The sequence below is a fragment of the Carlito syrichta genome, unplaced genomic scaffold, assembly GCF_000164805.1.
Source record: "Carlito syrichta isolate Samal-C Ts95f unplaced genomic scaffold, Tarsius_syrichta-2.0.1 Scaffold314849, whole genome shotgun sequence".
Classification (NCBI taxonomy): Eukaryota; Metazoa; Chordata; class Mammalia; order Primates; family Tarsiidae; genus Carlito; species Carlito syrichta.
This window is the reverse complement of record NW_007258945.1, coordinates 122,556-140,599: the sequence shown is the minus strand read 5'-3', so window position 1 is coordinate 140,599 and position 18,044 is coordinate 122,556. Positions and strand designations below refer to the sequence as shown.

Genomic DNA, 18,044 nt, shown 5'->3' with positions numbered 1-18,044 from the left:
CCTGATTTAATGAATAGTGTGTGCAAAATGGCAGTCTTATAAAAAAGACAAGCCCTCTCCTTCTCTCGAAATTTAAGAAATAAAGATAATTTTTTTTTCTGTAGTTGTAAATGGCACCCTTTCTTTTTTCCTCCCTAAACTTAATTCTTTTTTCGCTATAGATTCCCAAGTTTATTGTAAACCAAGTGAGAAAGCAAAACACTGAAAATCATAAGAAGGATAAAAAGGCCATGAAGAAACTGCTGAAGAAAATGGCTTATGACCGAGAAAAACATGAAAAGCCAGATAAGAGCACAAATGATGTAAGAGAATTTTGGAGATATGTGTTTCGGTTTCAGTATTTTTCAAATGTCCCCCGATTTAAAGAAAAGAATGTTTTTCACGGTGTGACTTTCTACCACTTACTAGGCTGTGATACTACTTGTAAGTGAAAGTTATCGATAGCAAAAACTCTCCCCCTAGGACTGTTGCTTCTGATCAGTATTGACAGCTGGTCAGGTGTTGGTGACTCAGCATATGTGAGTTGTTAATGGGAAACAAAGGATGATAACAAGACAAGACTGTCGGATCACACACATGTGTGCCCACCCCCCCCACACACCCTTGTGAAGACTCCAGGTGTCCACTGAATGTATAATGTATATTGAGTTAATTATCCTATGTGAACCATTGATCTATTTTATTAACTGAAAAATGGGGGAAAATAACCAACCCAGACAGAAAAATAGGTGAATGTTTGTGTAGGATCATTCCTGGACTTCAGTAGGTATTTGAGGGTTCTTAATCTGATCAGAAGAAGAATTTTGAGAGGATAATGTTAGAAGGAAATTTAAGATGTTTCAAAAAAAAGAAATGTTTAGATATCAGTGTTTACAAATTACCATAAGAATATGTTAAGAACGGTGTTTACAGTCATGAAATATACATGGAAATACATTTATGAAGTGAGTTACCCAAGCTCTAGCTTAAGATCATGAAATGACACGGTTTCTATTGTTCTATTTTGGTGAGTACACCCCCTCCCCACTGCTGCAACCATTGGAGTTGTTCAGTTACATGCTGACATCTTGTGGAATAATGTGAAAATGCAATTATCGGTCTTTGTCTGATGTTTCTGCATCGGACTGCTTAGAGATCCAGTCTTTATAAAGACACATTTTCCCCCCTAAATTTATTTGTAGCTCTCACTCTTAAAAAATAACACTTTTGGCCGGACACAGTGACTCAAGCCTGTAATCCCAGCACTTTGGGAGGCCAAGGTGAGGGGATTGCCTGAGCCCAGGGTTGAAGAACAGCCTGGGCAACTTGGCGAGGCCTCATCTCTACAATAAATCAAAAAATTAGCCGGGTGTGGTAGTGTGCACCTGTAGTTCTGGCTATTGGAAGACTGAGGTGGAAGGATCGCCTGAGCCCAGCGGGTCTATGCTGGCGTTGCCATGAGCATGCCACTGCACTCCAGCCTGGGCGATGGAGTGAAACTCCAACTCAAAAAAAAACAACAATAATAAAAAATGCTTTCTTAGCATTACAAACATTGTATATCAATTTTAAGTATTTTAAAATCTATATAATTTATTAAAATGAATATAGCAATTTTTTTTTTTAGGAAGGGCTTAATATTATCATAAGGCTAGAAAGGATTTTTTTAAAGACATCATTTCTGGTTAACTCTAGAATGTTCTATTACCTCCAGTACCATTGTAAATATGTATCTTCTGTTTTGTAGTCCTCCTTACTCATAAGAAGTCCTTCTTATTCGCCATGATACTCTGAGGCTCAGTATCTACTTAAGGAAACATTTGTGGTGTTCATTTTTAATAATAAGTCTTTAGACAAAAACTAAAAGGTTATTTTTTTGGAGACGGATTGGTTAGGTAATATTTACAAAAAATATTATCTTGGATTTCCTTAGTTTGCACTTTGGGTTAATTAACATGAGCTGGTCTGAGAATGATCTTGGTACTATTTGAAAGCTACGTTGTCATTTTAAAGCATGGGATATAAGTCACAGTTTTATCATATATTAGCTGTAACTTCACCTCCTTGAGCTCTGTGTGTTTGTTTGTTTGTTTTGATCAGTATCTCACTCTGTCTCCCAGGCTGGAATGTAGTGGCATGATCATGGCTCTCCCCAGCCTTGACCACCTGGGCTCAGGCGATCCTTCTGCCTCAGCCTCGCAAGAAGTTGGGGCTACAGGTGTGTGCCACCATGCCCTGCTAATTTTTTTGATACTTCTTTTTTTTTTTTATAGAGATGAGATCTCGTTGTGTTGCCTAGGCTGGTCTCGAACTCCTGTGCTCAAGCAGTCCTCCCGCCTCAGCCTCCCAAAGTGCTGGAATTTGAGGTGTGAGCCACCATACCTGGCTTGTTTTTTCTTTTGTGAAATGCAGTTATTTATTTAACAAAATGCTACTGGCTCCTCAGTGCCAGGTCCCCCCTCCACATGCGGTATTTAAAGAAGCAAGGAGCTGGGGCTCACCCCAGGGAATCAGGAAGGGGAGGCAGACAAAGTGTGTGGCTAACGCCTGACGGGTACCCTGGGCTAGAAAACAGGAAGTGGGCATCAGAAAGGCTCACTGGGAGTCCAGCTGAGATGTGAAAAAACAAGTGAACTCGGATTTTATTCAGGCATCACTGGAAGAGAACATTCTAACCTAATCTGTAGTGGAAGCCTCCTGACATCACAGCCCTTGGTGCAGGTCCATTTGGCCTGTCATTTTGGTTGAAAAAAATTTTTTTTTTTTTTTTTTGAGTTGGAGTCTCACTCTGTCACCCAGACTGGAGTGCAGTGGCCGCTCCCGGCCACCGCAACCTCTACCTGCTGGGCTCTGGCGATCCTTCCACCTCAGCCTTCCAAGTAGCCAGAATTACAGGCATGCGCTACCACGCCTGGCTGATTTTTTGATTTATTGTAGAGATGGGGTCTCGCTGCCCAGGCAGGTCTCGAACCCGCGGGCTCAGGCAATCCACTCACCTCAGCCTCCCAAAGGCATGGGATTACAGGCTGAGTCACCGAGCCCGACTAGGTTGAAAATTTTTATTTTGTTTATTTATTTTTTGGGTCGGAGTCTCACTTAGTCACCCAGGCTGGAGTGCAGCGGCACACTCATGGCCACTGCAGCCTCGACCTGCTGGGCTCAGGCCATCCTTCCCCTCAGCCTTCCAAGTATCTGGAACCACAGGCGTGTGCCACCACATCCGGCTAATTTTTTGATTGATGGTAGAGATGTGGTCTCACCAAGTTGCCCAGGCTGGTCTCGATCCCATGGGCTCAGGCAATCCTCTCACCTTGGCCTCCTAAAGTGCTGAGATTATAGGCGTGAGCCACTGCACCCAGCCGGTTGAAAAATTTTAAACAACTTCTGGAATTTATAAAAGTTGCTATCATTGTATTAGGGGAAATGAATGCACACTGAAAGCAATGACAGAACACCAAAAGTTCAAGATCAGTTCAAGTACTTTGGATATGTGGTGAGTCACTAAGTAATGGGAGTTTTGTGCGTGTAACTTTCATCTAGCAACAGAATTCTAAAATGAAAAGATTCAATGTAAGAGTTTGAACCAGCATCTTTTTTTTTTTTGAGTTGGAGTCTCACTCGGTTGCCCAGACTGGAGTGCAGTGGCCGCTCCCGGCCACCGCAGCCTCGACCTGCTGGGCTCTGGCGATCCTGCCGCCTCAGCCTTCCGAGTCGCCGGAATTACAGGCGCGCTACCACGCCCAGCTGATTTTTTGATTTATTGTAGAGATGAGTTCTCGCTGCCCAGGCGGGTTTTGAACCCGTGGGCTCAGGCCATCCACTCACCTCAGCCTCCCAAAGGCGCGGGATTACAGGCTGAGCCACCGAGCCTGGCTGGACCAGCATCTTAATGACAAATGGATGCAGGGGCATCGCTGATACGCTGGCAGTAGGGGGCCTGCTTTCCAGCTGAGTAACAGTTGCCCGATTAGAGCAACGGGTGATCCCTTTGCATGGATCGTGGGCCATGGCATCGCTCCAAGCCACCCTCCCTCCTGCATTCTGCCATGTTGCTTTTCTTTCTCGACTCTTCCCGCAAATCATTTGACTGTGCAACTATGGGGTCTGAAACTACCTGGAACATTTCAGTCATTTGTTAAGCAGTTATTTCATGTGTGCCTACTGGGTGTCAGGCATTGTTTTTTGGGACTGGAAATACACTATTGAACAAAAACATATGAAGACCACTGCTCTTGTAGAGCTTAAATTCTATAAATAAAAATAAGACGTAATTACATCGTATGTTCATATGGGTCAGTACTCTAAAAATTGTACAATTAGAATTCTTATAATTAGAATTACAAATTAAAGTGACAAAAATTATAAAAACAGGCAAAGAAGGGAATGGGCGGGCAAGAAACCTCTCACACTATCAAGCTGGGATAGTCTGGGTCTTGTTCATCCAAGCAAAGATGTGAAAGAGGGACAGGAAGTTGAGCTGGGTGTACGTCTCAGGAAGCGTATTCCAGTCAGAAAGAACAGTGTATGAGAATCTCAAGTGAGGAGCTTGCTTGGGGCAGTCAAGGACTAGCCAGGAGTGCATGTGGCCAAGTGAAGACAGCGAGGTGGTGTCCAGGTGAGGGCACGAGGGCTGTGGGACCAGGTCACACAGGGCCTTTGAGACCGCCATTAGGAATTCGGATTTACCCTGAGTGAACTGGGGGCTTGGAGCCAAGGTTTGGAAGTCTACTGTGTGTTAAAATCACCTCTTGGGTTTTTATTGTATTGCAAATAAGTAAACTATAGGGGAGCAAAGATAGAAATAGGGAGACCGTTTAGGAGTTTCTTGTAATCTAGGGGAGAAGGGATGGTGGCTCAGACAAGTGAAGACGTGGGTGGATTCTGGATTTTTTTTTTTCTGAGGTGAGGGCATTGAGAATTTTTCATGGAAAAGATGCGAGGTGTAAGAAAAAGAAAAATAAGAAATGACTTGAAGGTTTTTGGCCCGCGAAACTGGAAGGATGGAATTGCCAGATAGGAAAGGTCATGATTTCAATTTGAGTGTGAGATGTCTATTAGACATCAAAGTGGGCTATTTAAGGATGTTTAAAGGGAAAACTCAGGTTGTACTGACTGGCCGGTGAGATGCACAGAGAGATGGGGAGGAAGGGAGGCAGGAACGGGGTTCGAGGGAGAGCAAGCTTCTGTTCTGTGTCTGACAGGGACCTGCTCCAGGAGTCACGTGATTGTATTTGCATTTTGGAACAGTCACTGCGGTGATAGGTGAAGGAAAGGAAAGATAGGAGGGGCAGGTAAGATCGGGTAGGAGATGCTGGGTGTGTGAATTGGTAGGATTGCTCCTCGTTGAATTCAGAAATTCCCTCAAAGGGAATAATAACATGAGCCTGCAGGTATTTATGGCTAAGTTCATTGCCATTGTCTCTACACTGGCCAGAATTAGCAGTAATCCACAAGAATAGAGGTGGCTAGTGAAATATGTAATAGCATATTGACATGTACAAATACCACGAAATATACCAGTGTAGATATTGACACTGAAGATGTTCATAATATGTTAGTACGTGTAAAAAAGTTACAAATCAATGAATAACATATTTCTGTGTATTTAGGGGATAACAACTTTTAATTAATTAATTAATTTTCTGAGTCGGAGTCTTAGTCTGTTGCCAGACTGGAGTGCAGCAGCCTCGACCTGCTGGGCTCAGGCGATCCTTCCACCTCAGCCTTCCAAATAGCTAGAATTACAGGCTAATTTTTTGATTTATTGTAGAGACAAAGTCTTGCCAAGTAGCTCAGGTTGGTCTGGAACCCCTGGGCTCAGGCGAACCTATCACCTCGGCCTCCCACATTGCTGGGATTACAGGCATGGGCCACTGCACCCGACCAACAATTATGATTTAAAAAAAAAAAATGTTTTCCAAAGGTCAGGCATGATAGTAAACATTTACAAATATTATCTCATTTAATATTCATAGTAATCTAGTGTATTGTCTAATTTTTCTTTTCAGACGAGGAAAGTGAGAGTTAGCAATCTTATTTAAGGTTATCTAGATAGGAAGCAGTGGAGCTGGAATTTGAAATCAAATCTCCATGACTTGGTTTCAAGTTCAAATCCATGGACTCAGTTTACCATTATTCTCTATTTCAGCATAGGTACAGAAAAACTGTTAAGAAGGATATAAACCAAAACACGGAGTTTATGAGTTGTAATACAGTGAACATGGATTACTACTGGTGTAAAATTTGTTTTATGTACATCTTTTAAGACAGTCCGGGGGCCGAAGCGAAGGCCCAGTTGAGACTAGAAAGACTCTTAGAACCGTGAGCCCCTAAGAGCCACGAGATGTGGATACTGGTCAGGCATGAGGAATGGGGACAAAAGAGGAATCTAACATGACTCATCGATTTTTACCTTGGATGATTTTATCATCAAGATAAAGCATCAAGAAAAAGGGACAAAGTAAACAAGTCAGTGTCCGGTGTTTGGGTTGACATACCTGTGTAAGTTGGCTACATGGGCCAGAAGTTCAAGGAGCCTCATGGGTGGGAGGAGCACCTTCGGGATTAGCTAGAGGTGATAGATGAAGCCACAGAGTGGTTCATATTACACAGAGTGGATGTATGGAGTAAGAAAAATCATAAGAGGCAAAGATAGATCTCTGGGGATACCAGTATTTGAATATGGGCCATTGAAGAAGAGCTGGTCAAGGAGGCTGAGAAATAATAGGACGTACGAGAGGGCTGGAACACGTATAGTATTGTATAAGTACAGTCAGTAAGTAAAATAGCTTGATAGTATTACCAAATGTTGACAGAGGCCGAGTAAGTTTAGCACTGCATGAAGATTTTTGCCCTTGAAAGTCAATTACGACCTTCTCCAAAGCATTGTCAGTGATTATTGATGGAAAAGGCCAGACAGCCAGGGATTGGAGAGTGAAAGACACACTGTAGATCGTGAAAATTCATCAAGGTAATATTTTTTAAAACACTTTGGCCAGACATGGTGGTGTGGGTCTATAGTCCCAACTCTTGGGAGGCTGAGGCAGGAGGATCACTTGAGCCCAGGAGTTTGAGGCCAGCCTGGGCAACATAGTGAGACCTTGTCTCTGTAAAGAATAAAAAAATTAGCCAGGTGTAATGGTACATGCCTTGTAGTCCCAGCTACTCTGGAGGCTGAGGCAGAAAGATTGCTTAAACCAGTTTGAGACTGCAGTGGGCTGTGATCATGCCACTGCACTTGAGCCTGAGCAACAGAGTGAGACCCCCGATTCAAAATAAATTTTAAAAAAAACACTCTGTATTCTATTAAAGCTAATTATATATAATCAGACATTCCTATTGTTGTTGTTATTATTATGTTTTGAGTTGGAGTCTCACTCTGTCGCCCAGGCTGGAGTGCAGTGGCATGCTCACAGCCACCGCACCCTCAACCTGCTGAACTCAGGCAATCCTTCCGCCTCAGCCTTCCAAGTAGCTGGAACTACAGGTGCATGCCACCATATCCAGCTTATTTTTTGACTTACTGTAGAGATGATGTCTCACCAAGTTGCCCAGGCTGGTCTCGAACTCCTGAGTTCAGCCAATTCACTCTCCTCGGGTTCCCAAAGTGCTGGGATTACAGACTTGAGTCACTGTGCCTGGCCGCATTCCTATTATTTATTGACTAGGCAAATTGTTTGAGCTGGGTTGTAAGACATACTCAATTTACCTAATAAGACAAATGTTTTAAATGACTACAGCATATTAATTGTTTGGTCCAAGTGTAGATATTCTTAAGTACTAATGAGTCTTATCTAATAATTATAGTAGAAAGAATCCATTGAGAGAAAAATAACAATATTGTAGACCTTTAAAAATAATCATTTTATGACAGCTTTTAACTTGTCGGGATTGGCAGTATACACACACACATTCACACCAAAAGTCATCTGGCTTGAGCATATGGCCCTAACTCTGCCATTGATGAGGGAGGAAAGTCATTTTATCTCTCTGAGTTTCTGATTTTTTTTTTTTTTAAGAGTTGGAGTCTCACTCTGTCTCCCAGGCTGGAGTGCAGTGACACACTCACGGCCATTGCAGCCTCAACCCACTGGGCTCAGGCAATCCCTCCGCCTCATCCTACCAAGTAGCTGAAACTATAGGCGTGCACCACCATGCTCGGCTAATTTTTTGATTTATTGTAGAGACCAGACTGGTCTCGAACCCGTGGGCTCAGGCTAATTTTTTGATTTATTGTAGAGACCAGACTGGTCTCGAACCCGTGGGCTCAGGCAATCCTCTCACCTCAGCCTCCCAAAGTGCTGGGATTACAGGCTGAGCCACCTCACGGGGCCTCAGATTCTTTTTATAAAACGATAGGGTAGCACCAGATTAATGGTGCTTGACCAGAATTGTGCAATGGAAGCGTTTGCAGTATTATTTTTAAAACAAAACAGAAAGGAAGCCATGATGGAGCCACTCCCTGGATGCACTGAGTCAGAATCTTCCAGGGCAGGACTTGGGTGTGTGTAACAAAGGGAGGAGGGATCCAGAAAAAAAACCCGGAATTTATTTATAAAGAATTGTGTTTTTATTTTTGCATGATCAAACTTCAGTTATCTTTAAAGTACTCTTTGTTTGATGCAATACACCTATTGAAATGCTTTTCCCACTGCTCGAAACAGTTTTTGAACTTCTCGTTGTGGATGCCTTTTAGTGCTTCTGCAGTTTTTTGTTTCACCTCTTCCACGTCTGCAAAATGTTTCCCTTTGAGGACTTTTTTTTATACCGGAGGAAACAAACAAAAGTCGCTAGGGGTGAGATCAGATGAATAGAATGGGTGGGGCATAGGGGTCATGCCGTTTTTTGGTCAAAAGCTGCTGATCACTCAGCCTGGTGTGGGCAGGTGCATTGTCACGGTGGAAGAACCAGTCACCTGTTTGCCACAGCTCAGGATGTTTCTTCCACAAATCATCTCACAGCAGCACTGGTGCTGATGGGTTCCTAGAACACTCACCTAGTGGTGGAAGCCTGTACTACAAGGGGCCCAACCTCCAAAAATAATTCCGGGTTCTTTTGGGTCCCCCTTGTATTGTATGAAAACTGTAATAGCAGTTCTCCCTTTCACCCACCCAATTGGAATGTTTGTGTGTGTGCGTGCACACATATATTTAATTTTATCTTGGGATTTTCAAACAAATACAAAAGTATGGCTGGGCTCGGTGGCTCAGCCTGTAATCCCGTGCCTTGGGAGGCCGAGGTGAGTGAATTGCCTGAGCCCGTGGGTTCAAGACCTGTCTGTGCAACTTGGCGAGAGCTCATCTCTACAATAAATCAAAAACTAGCCAGGCGTGGTAGCGCGTGCCTGTAGTTCCAGCGACTCGAAAGGCTGAGGCGGAAGGATCTCCAGAGCCCAGCAGGTCAGGGCTGCGGTGGCCGGGAGCGGCCACTGCACTCCAGTCTGGGCGACAGAGTGAGACTCCAACTCAAAAAAAAAAAAAAAAGTAGAAAGAATTGTATCTGAGCCCCTACAGACCTTCATTATCAACAGTCAGAGATATTTTTCTGATCTTGTTCTGTCCTGTCTCCCACATCTGTTTTTTCTTTTGACGTCTTGTAATTACCTCAGATTGCATCTCTGCCTCCTAAGAAGTATTTGGTTATGAATTGCTGAGTCATCCAGGACTCAAGGTTATTGTGACTTAGGTTTGTATGATCTTTCTTCTGCCTCTCAAAGGGAAGCTGCACATTTATGGGAGTGCCAGGGCAGACTGGAGTCTGTGAGATTCTGTGAAATACACCACTCTGCTCACCACATCTGATCTTATAGGTCAAGGAAATAAAACTTCTCTCTCGTTATGGTTAACTTTGGCATTAACTCGGGATGACCAGTGCCACACCCTTAATTTATAGCGGAGGCACTTGAGTTTTAGAGAGCTTTATGTGACTTGCCAAAAGTTCCAGAGTGACCTTACCATATTTTAAGGTTTAGGACTTTGGACATGAAAAGAAGGTTGTTGCTGACTCCAGAAAAGTCCTGGAGTTGGTAGTGGGGTTGTTTGTGGCTGGGTTTGCATATTAGTCACAACTCTGTTTAGAATTGCATCTCTGGTTTCATTTAACAGCTCTTAGTCCAGAGCGTTATCACAGGTATTGTTTCAGGCATCTGCTTTAGGTCTGGAAACAGTGTCTGGATTTACTTGTGGACCATGTGGAAAATCAGGCGATAGTATCAAGCACAAAATCTTATTTCTTTTTATGACATTCTCTGATTTTTTTTATAGTGCATAAAATACCATATTAAAAGAAAAAAATATCAGAACTTATTTCATTGGGAATGAAATGCTTATTAACTATGGAAGTTATTTAAGACCCCTTTTTGAAATTCTTTGAATCTGTGATTTGGATAACTGTTTAAGGCATTTGGATAACAAAGGCCCAGTTATAATCAGAATATAGACTGATCATGGTAAGAATTCCTTCTGGGCCGGGCTCAGTGGCTCAGCCTATAATTGCAGCACTTTGGGAGACGGAGGCAAGAGGATTACCTGAGCCCGCAGGTTCGAGACCAGCCCGGGCCACTTGGCAAGACCTCGTCTCTACAATAAATCAAAAATTAGCCAGGTGTGGTAGCATGTGCCTATAGTTCCAGATACTTGGAAGGCTGAGGAAGAAGGATTGCTGGAGCCCAGCAGGTCAATGCTGGGTGGCCATAAGTGTGACACTGTGCTCCAGCTTGGGCAAATGAGTGAGACTCCAACTCAAAAAACAAAAATTCCTTCTGTATCATCACCTTCCAATATTTATCAGTTCAGACTAGGATGATGAATATGCCATCTTAGTTTAAGATACCTTGCTAAAATATCCTTTGTTTATTTTCTGAAATATCTGACTTTTTTGTAAAAACTATGTCTCCAATTTTCCCTTTGAAGATAAAGGGGGTTTCTGTAGCATTAAAAATGTCAGCATTACATTTAAATTAACTTTTAATGAAAAAGAAATTAATGTCTCTTCAAAGGTCTGACATTGAATTTCTAATCTCTAGGAACCAAAAAATATGAGCAATGCAGTGTTTATGCACTCACAACCCCCCCCCATTGTTGTTTACTTAACCAGATGATAAGAAATAAAATCAGAGTTTTAAAAGTATACTTTAGTTCACTATGTAAAACATTTGAGGACCATATGAGACCGTTTTGTCTATTACAGTCATCTTTGCAGACGTAAGAAATGACCACTCTTTAAGTTGTAGACTCTTTTGAGTCTAAACTTTAATGGTGTGTTACCCAAATACTGCTCCTCTGCTGGATGTTACATAATTTTACTTCACAGTTACACCCCTCCCACACCAAAAACAATGTAGGAGACAGAGTTATAGCTGTTAAACCAAAAAATGAGAAATCGAAGGTTGCAAAGATTATACTGTGCACAGATTCCACTGTTATTATGGCTCAAGTTAAGAACAGACTGTTTGGCTTAATGATCAGGCATGTTGTGTCTTTTCAAAGCCTGGCAGCTCAATGTAATTAGTATACTAATAGCTTCAGTATTTGATACAACATGATTCTAGAACTTAATAGTGGCTGTCATACCTCATTTAGATGAGAGCTTTGGCATCCTTTAAAGTTTATCAGCCTTCTGTAAATATCGTTTGACCTTCCTTGTGAAAGATATTCAGCAAAAACTTTTCAGAAACGGCTTTTGAACTCTTCATCTTTGCCATTATATCTACTGATTAAGCTGATTTCTTCTCTAAAGACAGGAGGGTGGATTTGTGTTGAGTTAAACTCTCAATCTCTATATTGTTGTGGCATGAATTGCGGCAGAAAGGAAAAAGCTGAAAATGGTTTCTATCCCGTAGACTTACAGAATACACACACACACACACACACACACACACACACACACACACACACACACACACACACACACAAGTCCTGCTAGAATATACATTCCCTAGTGGTCAGGAATGTGGCCAGACAGCCTAGGAAGGTGCCATGGTTTGTTGTTGGCCCAATAAAAGGCTTTTCCAGGGCACTAATATTCTAACTCTGTGAAGCCAGTCAGAATATAACTAGAATATTACTAGATTATAACTAGAATATTACTTAATATAACTAGAATATTAAGTTAGTCATTTGGGAACCAGAGCTGGCCTAGCCCCATCCCTTGCTCATAGAGGACAGATGTTTTATTTCACAGCCAGAGGGAACTTGTGGGAGGTTGCCACACCCATAATGCCAAAAGTCAACCTCTGTACCCCATAATATGGGTTACCTAACATTATACATCACACACAACATTACATATAATGTTACACATATATATGAAAAGTTTCAAATGCCCTCAGAAGCTAGTATCTGGGTTTCTTCTTTTAAAACTCTTGTCAGAAAGACCCCGATTCCTGTGTCAAATGAGGTACTCTCTACCACCCTGAACTCAGTGCTGCATGTGCTGAAGAGGCATGACCATACTCTCTAGAGCTCAGATTCCTGGCAATATTCAGATCGTGTAGGCTTAGGGTAGATGGTCATTTTATATGAAAGGCCTTCAGTTCTTTGTGAGATGTCTTGGGGGGAAGGATACTACATTACCAAGCAGGTGCATGCTGATGCTGGTAACTCTGGCTTTTCTCCCTGGCCCTCTGCAGGAGTGGATGACTGCATTATCTCTTGTAGCATCTTTAATTCTTTTCCTCCCCTTTCTGTATTTCCTCAGTATTGGAGGAAGTACCATATGGTATAGGCAGCTTAACTTGCTTCTTCTGTCTTTCTTTTTTTTTGAGTTAGAGTCTCACTCTGTTGCCCAGACTGGAGTGCAGTGGCCACTCCCAGCCACCGCAGCCTTGACCTGCTGGGCTCCGGCGATCCTTCTGCCTCAGCCTTCTGAGTAGCCGGAATTACAAGCATGCGCTACCACACCTGACTGATTTTTTGACTTATTGTAGAGATGAGGTCTCGCTGCCCGGGTGGGTCTCGAATCCGCGGGCTCAGGCAATCCACTCACCTCAGCCTCCCAAAGGGGTGGGATTACAGGCTGAGCCACCAAGCCTGGCTTTTCTTTTTTTTTTTTTTTTTAAAGACAGGGTCTCATGGTGCCCAGACTGGTCTTAAACTCCTGGGCTCAAGCAATCTCCTGCCTTGGTTTCCCAAAGTGCTGGGATTAGAGGCTGAGCTACCATGTCCAGCCAACTTGTTTCTTTTAAACCGTGTTCTTCTGGGCGCTGTGGCTCAAGCCTGTAATCCCAGCATTTTGAGAGGCTGAGGTGAGAGGATTGCCTGAGCCCAGGGGTTCGAGACCAGTCTAGACAACTTGGTGAGACTCGTCTCTACAATATATAAAAAAAAAAAATGAGCGAGCGTGATAGCTCACGCCTGTAGTTTCAGCTCCTTGGAAGGATGAGGCAGAAGGATTGCCAGAGTCCAGCAGGTTGATGCTAGGGTAGCTATGAGCAAGCCACTGCACTCCAGCCTGGGCAACAGAGTGAGACTCTGACTCAAAAAATAATAATAATAATAATAATAAATAAATAAATAGTGTTCCTATCCATTAAGGAAATGTACTTTGGTATGCTTTTATTTTAGAGAAAATGTACTATTGTTCATATAATACTTTTTATAAAAAAAAAATTTTTGAATGACTCATTTAATCAGTAAACATTGATGGGTGGCTTACAGATATGACTCAGATATGTGACTTATAACTAGAATTCAAGTGTCCTGCATTAAGACCTCCATCTCAAAGGAGATTCAGTGGAATGAAGAAATTCCTTTGGCCCTATGAATGATGGAAGGTTCCATGGAGTCTGATATATTTGAGCTGGGTCTTGAAAAGTAGATAGCAGAGAGATGTTTAAGAAGGAGAGAATGAATAACAGAGATATTTCAAAAAATGGAGTAGAATGTATACAAAATAGAAAAGCATGAGGCGTTTGGAGCACAATTTGGCCTTTAAAAAAAAAAAAACCTAAATGGTGTACAGTGGTACAAGAAATAGTGGAGGCTAAGGAATATCCCTGTACCTGGTGGTGGTCATATATTATTCTTCTGGCTCATTTTGGTTTTGTAACTGAGTTATTGTGGGCCTTCCATCTATAAAAATGTAATCATATCATCTCATTTCACCTTAAATGTCTATATAGATTTGGCTGCCTTTTTGATGTTTTGGGGCTGGGGAGGACATAATTATGGAGAGATTGTGATCGCTGTTACTCTTATCAAACAAAATTTCTATGTAAAGATAGTTGCACTATCACTTGCCCAGGATTTCCTGACTTTTAACAGCAGCATAAAGCCTACGGCTATCTGCAAACCCTAGCCTGCCATTTGGGTTTCCACAAAATAATGATGATAATAATTATAGTGACAGACTAACGGAATTCCGAATACCAACACTGTTACCCTTACTGAGTGGACAAGGCAGCTTTGGGTTTTTTGAGCACAGTCTCAAGGCTTTACGTGTCTGTATTACAATTTTCACTCTAATGTTAAAGTGGTCAGTGCCAGTTTATTGTTTTCTACCTCCTATGAGGCCACAGGTGAGGCCACACCAGGAGATACATAACCACAGTAGGAAATAAGCTAGAGATTAAACCCAAGGGAGAAGCTCATGGAGGTCCCAGAGATGTTACACCATCGATTTAACAACTGCTTTGAAAGGAAAAGGTAACAACGCTACCACGTGAAATGCCCTATCTGCTGTCAGAAGCAGCGCATTTTCCAAAGTATTGCAAATGAAAATAAAAGTCTGTTACAGATCAAGAAAAATGGTAAACTGTACTTGCATCCTAGGGATGGGATCAGAGCCACAGGCTAGACTAGACTAGATAGACTCAGATACGTGACTTACAACTAGAATCCAGGTGTCCTACATTAAGACCGCCACCACAAAGGAGATTCCGTGGAATGAAGGAGTTCCTCCGACCCTGTGAATCCTGGAAGGTTCTGTGAAGTCTGAGATATTTAGTCACAGACCAAACTCTATGACCCAGAAAATAGAAGTAAACAAACCAGGCCAAGTGTCCAGGCTGGAGAGAGAGATGAAGCAAGAGTTGATTGAGTGCATTCTGGGCAGAGATTGAAATTGGATCACCCTTCAAGGATTGTGTAGAGCAGAATATCCCCTGCCAAGAGCAGTTAGATGAGGACACTGTGGCTGAAGTTCCTCGCCATGCGGGATGGTGAGTGGGAAGCCCTGGCAGGCTTTGTCTTTGTCCAGGTTTGGAGGAAGCATGCTCTGTGGCCCTTCACTGAGTGGTCAGGTAAGGGCAGCAGGATTGCTGAGGTGGGTGGTCTGGCCGTCTGTGGCATCTTCGCAGGTGCGGCAGCTGTTCGTGGTCTGTGGCCTTATACAAGACTGCAGTCTTATACAGTGTTGCTTCTTTTCTTTGTTAATCCCACACTAAATCTCTGATATTACTGGGGAGCGATATTCTTTTGGCTACACCTACACTTATATGCAGCCTGATTCTAAAGGCATATTATTTTTGTGGAACTTTGAAAGAAATCAAATTCATGGCATCTGTGGTTTATCTGTGCTTGATGTTTTTTTAAAAAGCAATCCAAGGCCAGGCATGATGGTTCATGCCTGTAATCCCAGGACTTTGGGAGTCTGAGGCGAGAGGAATACTTGAGCCCGGGAGTTCCAGACCAGCCTAGGCAACATAGTGAGGCCTCATCGCTACAAAAAAAAAAAAATTTGCTGGGTTTGGCACATGGCTGTAGTTCCAGTTACTTGGGAAGCTGAGGTGGAAGGATCACCTAAACCCAAGAAGTTGGGGCTGTGGTGTGCCGTGATTGTACCACTACCCTCCAGCCTGGAAAACAAAGTGAGACCTCAGCTCTCTCTCTGTATAGCAATTCACAACCATGTACATTGAAAAAATTGACATTGGCCAAGCTCAGTGGCTCAGCCTGTAATCCCAACACTTTGGGAGGCTGAGGCGAGTGAATTGTCTGAGCCAATGGGTTCAAGACCAGCCCGGGCAACTTGGCAAGACTTCATCTCTACAATAAAATAAAAAGTAGCCGGGCATGGTAGCATGCATCTGTAATTCCGGCTACTTGGAAGACTGATGCAGAAGGATCGCTGGAGCCCAGCAGGTCAACACTGGGGTGGCCATGAGCGTGCCACTGCCCTCCAGCCTGGGAGATGGAGTGAGACTCCAACTCAAAAAAAAAATAACACTGATATTGTGGACACAATAATACTGTGTAATAAGGGACTTGTGTCTTATTTGTCTATGGGGTAAATAGACTTAGCACAATACATATTTGGTACTCAGTAGATGCTTAATTAATTTTGATTCACTTAACAGGGTATTTGTCTTATTTAAAGCATTATTTTTAAACATGATTTGTGCATGCCATTTGTTCTAAAATCTGTAAGTCATGTGGTTATAAATAGAAAATTAATAATTATTTTAATGGAACCATTTAGAAATTAATTAAGCCTAATATATCTAATGCGCTAGCTGACATTTTGATATTACAAACCCCATAAGCTTTCATTTAAATCTCCAAATCCACAAAATGTTCTTCACGTCCATGGACAAAGGACTTAGAATTGGTCATCAGAAGTTCAACGTGTACAGTGAAAAGCATAAACTCATCAACCAAATGGGGAACAGACACAATGCAGATATATTAGGAAAGTATGTTTCTCTCTCTTTTTTTTTTTTGAAACGCACAGAGCAAAAAAATTTTGTGAAATTTTGTGACTGTGTCGGCCGATTTTTAAAATGCACACATTGCAATAGCACACAAAGTAACTTCTTTCTGATTCAATTTCATAAATTGCTACATGAGGAAGCACCCTCTAGTAGATAATACTCAGAAATCAGCACTTAATATGGCAGTAATGGTTATTGCTGTCATTCTTTACATCTTTAAAAATAATTAAGCATTACTGCACAGGCATTATAAAGTTCCCCTATCACCATTAAGAGGATATTTGAGGTTTGATGTAATTTAGCAAATTACATTATACAGTAGTTAAGGTTTTTATGTAGTGAAGTAAAATGCGCCGTAGTTAAGCACACTTACCGTATAATGCATTGTACAGAGTTACACGTTCCAGCTGCTGCCAGCTTTGTTCCAGTGTCATTATTGCTTTGCAGGCTGACGTTCCTCAGGGAGTGATTCGAGTGCAAGCTCCCCATCTTTCGAAAGTTTCCATGGCAATACAGCTAACTGAAGAACTAAAAGCCAGTGATGTACTTGCCAGGTTTCTCAGCCAAGAAAGGTAGAAGCCTGTTTTGTGTTAATTATTCCGTGGTATAACTCACTTGCTTCTCTCTCTCTCTCTCTCTCTCTCTTTAAACCTATGGGATGATATGAAGTTCTTAAAATTTTTGTCTTCCCGGCAGACAACAAGAACAGACCTAACAATTAGACTGTTGGAGTGAGTTAGGTTCAGTGGCTGTAGTGCGTGCTCATGTGGAGGTTCATTCAAGCAGGATGTCTGAGCATTCCTTCACTGAGCTTGTGATGGGCTTGGCAAGTGAGGCCACTGGATATTCTTTCCAGAATATGTTGATTGGAGGTTAATGACTGTTTGTAGGCTATAAGGAAATTACTCATTAGGATGCAGTGTGACTAAAACAAAGACACAACTTTTTCGATGACATAATGAATTTTTAAACGCTCAAATTTAAAAACGAAAAACCATAAAGAATTGAGAGAGCACAACTAGTCCCTTGAGCTCAGAAGTCCCCAGGGGAGAACGTACTGTCCTCATTAAGGACAACAAGCCTTCATCTCTACTTGGGGGCCAACGGGGCAGGGAGAGTCCTTTGAAAGCTGTTGGCATTCCTCCCACAGTATTAGAGCCTGCACTTCCAGAACATTTTGTAATGCCTTTTCTTGAATTTTAGCGGTTCTAACAAGTATATTGTTCTGTCTTAACCTTTGAGTTCTTATTTTTAGCTAAAGTCATGTTTTCATATCCTCTGCCCACATTTTCTCTCATCGAAATAAATGAATCTACATTTTTTAAGAGAGTAAAATCCAGGGCATTGGCATCTTAGTTTATGAATACTCTGTTTTGGTCTTTTGATAAATGTAATCTCCTTATTCTAACAGGGGTTT

At 42.2% G+C, this 18,044-nt stretch overlaps 1 protein-coding gene across 2 annotated transcripts in view; it reads left to right on the top strand.

Annotated features, from left to right (window-relative positions):
- Positions 1-18,044, top strand: part of ARHGAP18 (Rho GTPase activating protein 18) — a 156,191-nt gene that overhangs the window by 132,085 nt on the left and 6,062 nt on the right. Inside the window, exons 12-13 of one of the 2 annotated variants that reach the window (XM_008072098.2) lie at positions 162-302; positions 17,075-17,199. In XM_008072098.2, the coding sequence (XP_008070289.1) occupies positions 162-302; positions 17,075-17,199 (266 nt within the window). The remainder of the gene's footprint in view (positions 1-161; positions 303-17,074; positions 17,200-18,044) is intronic. The other variant, XM_021705956.1, reaches the window with a different exon arrangement.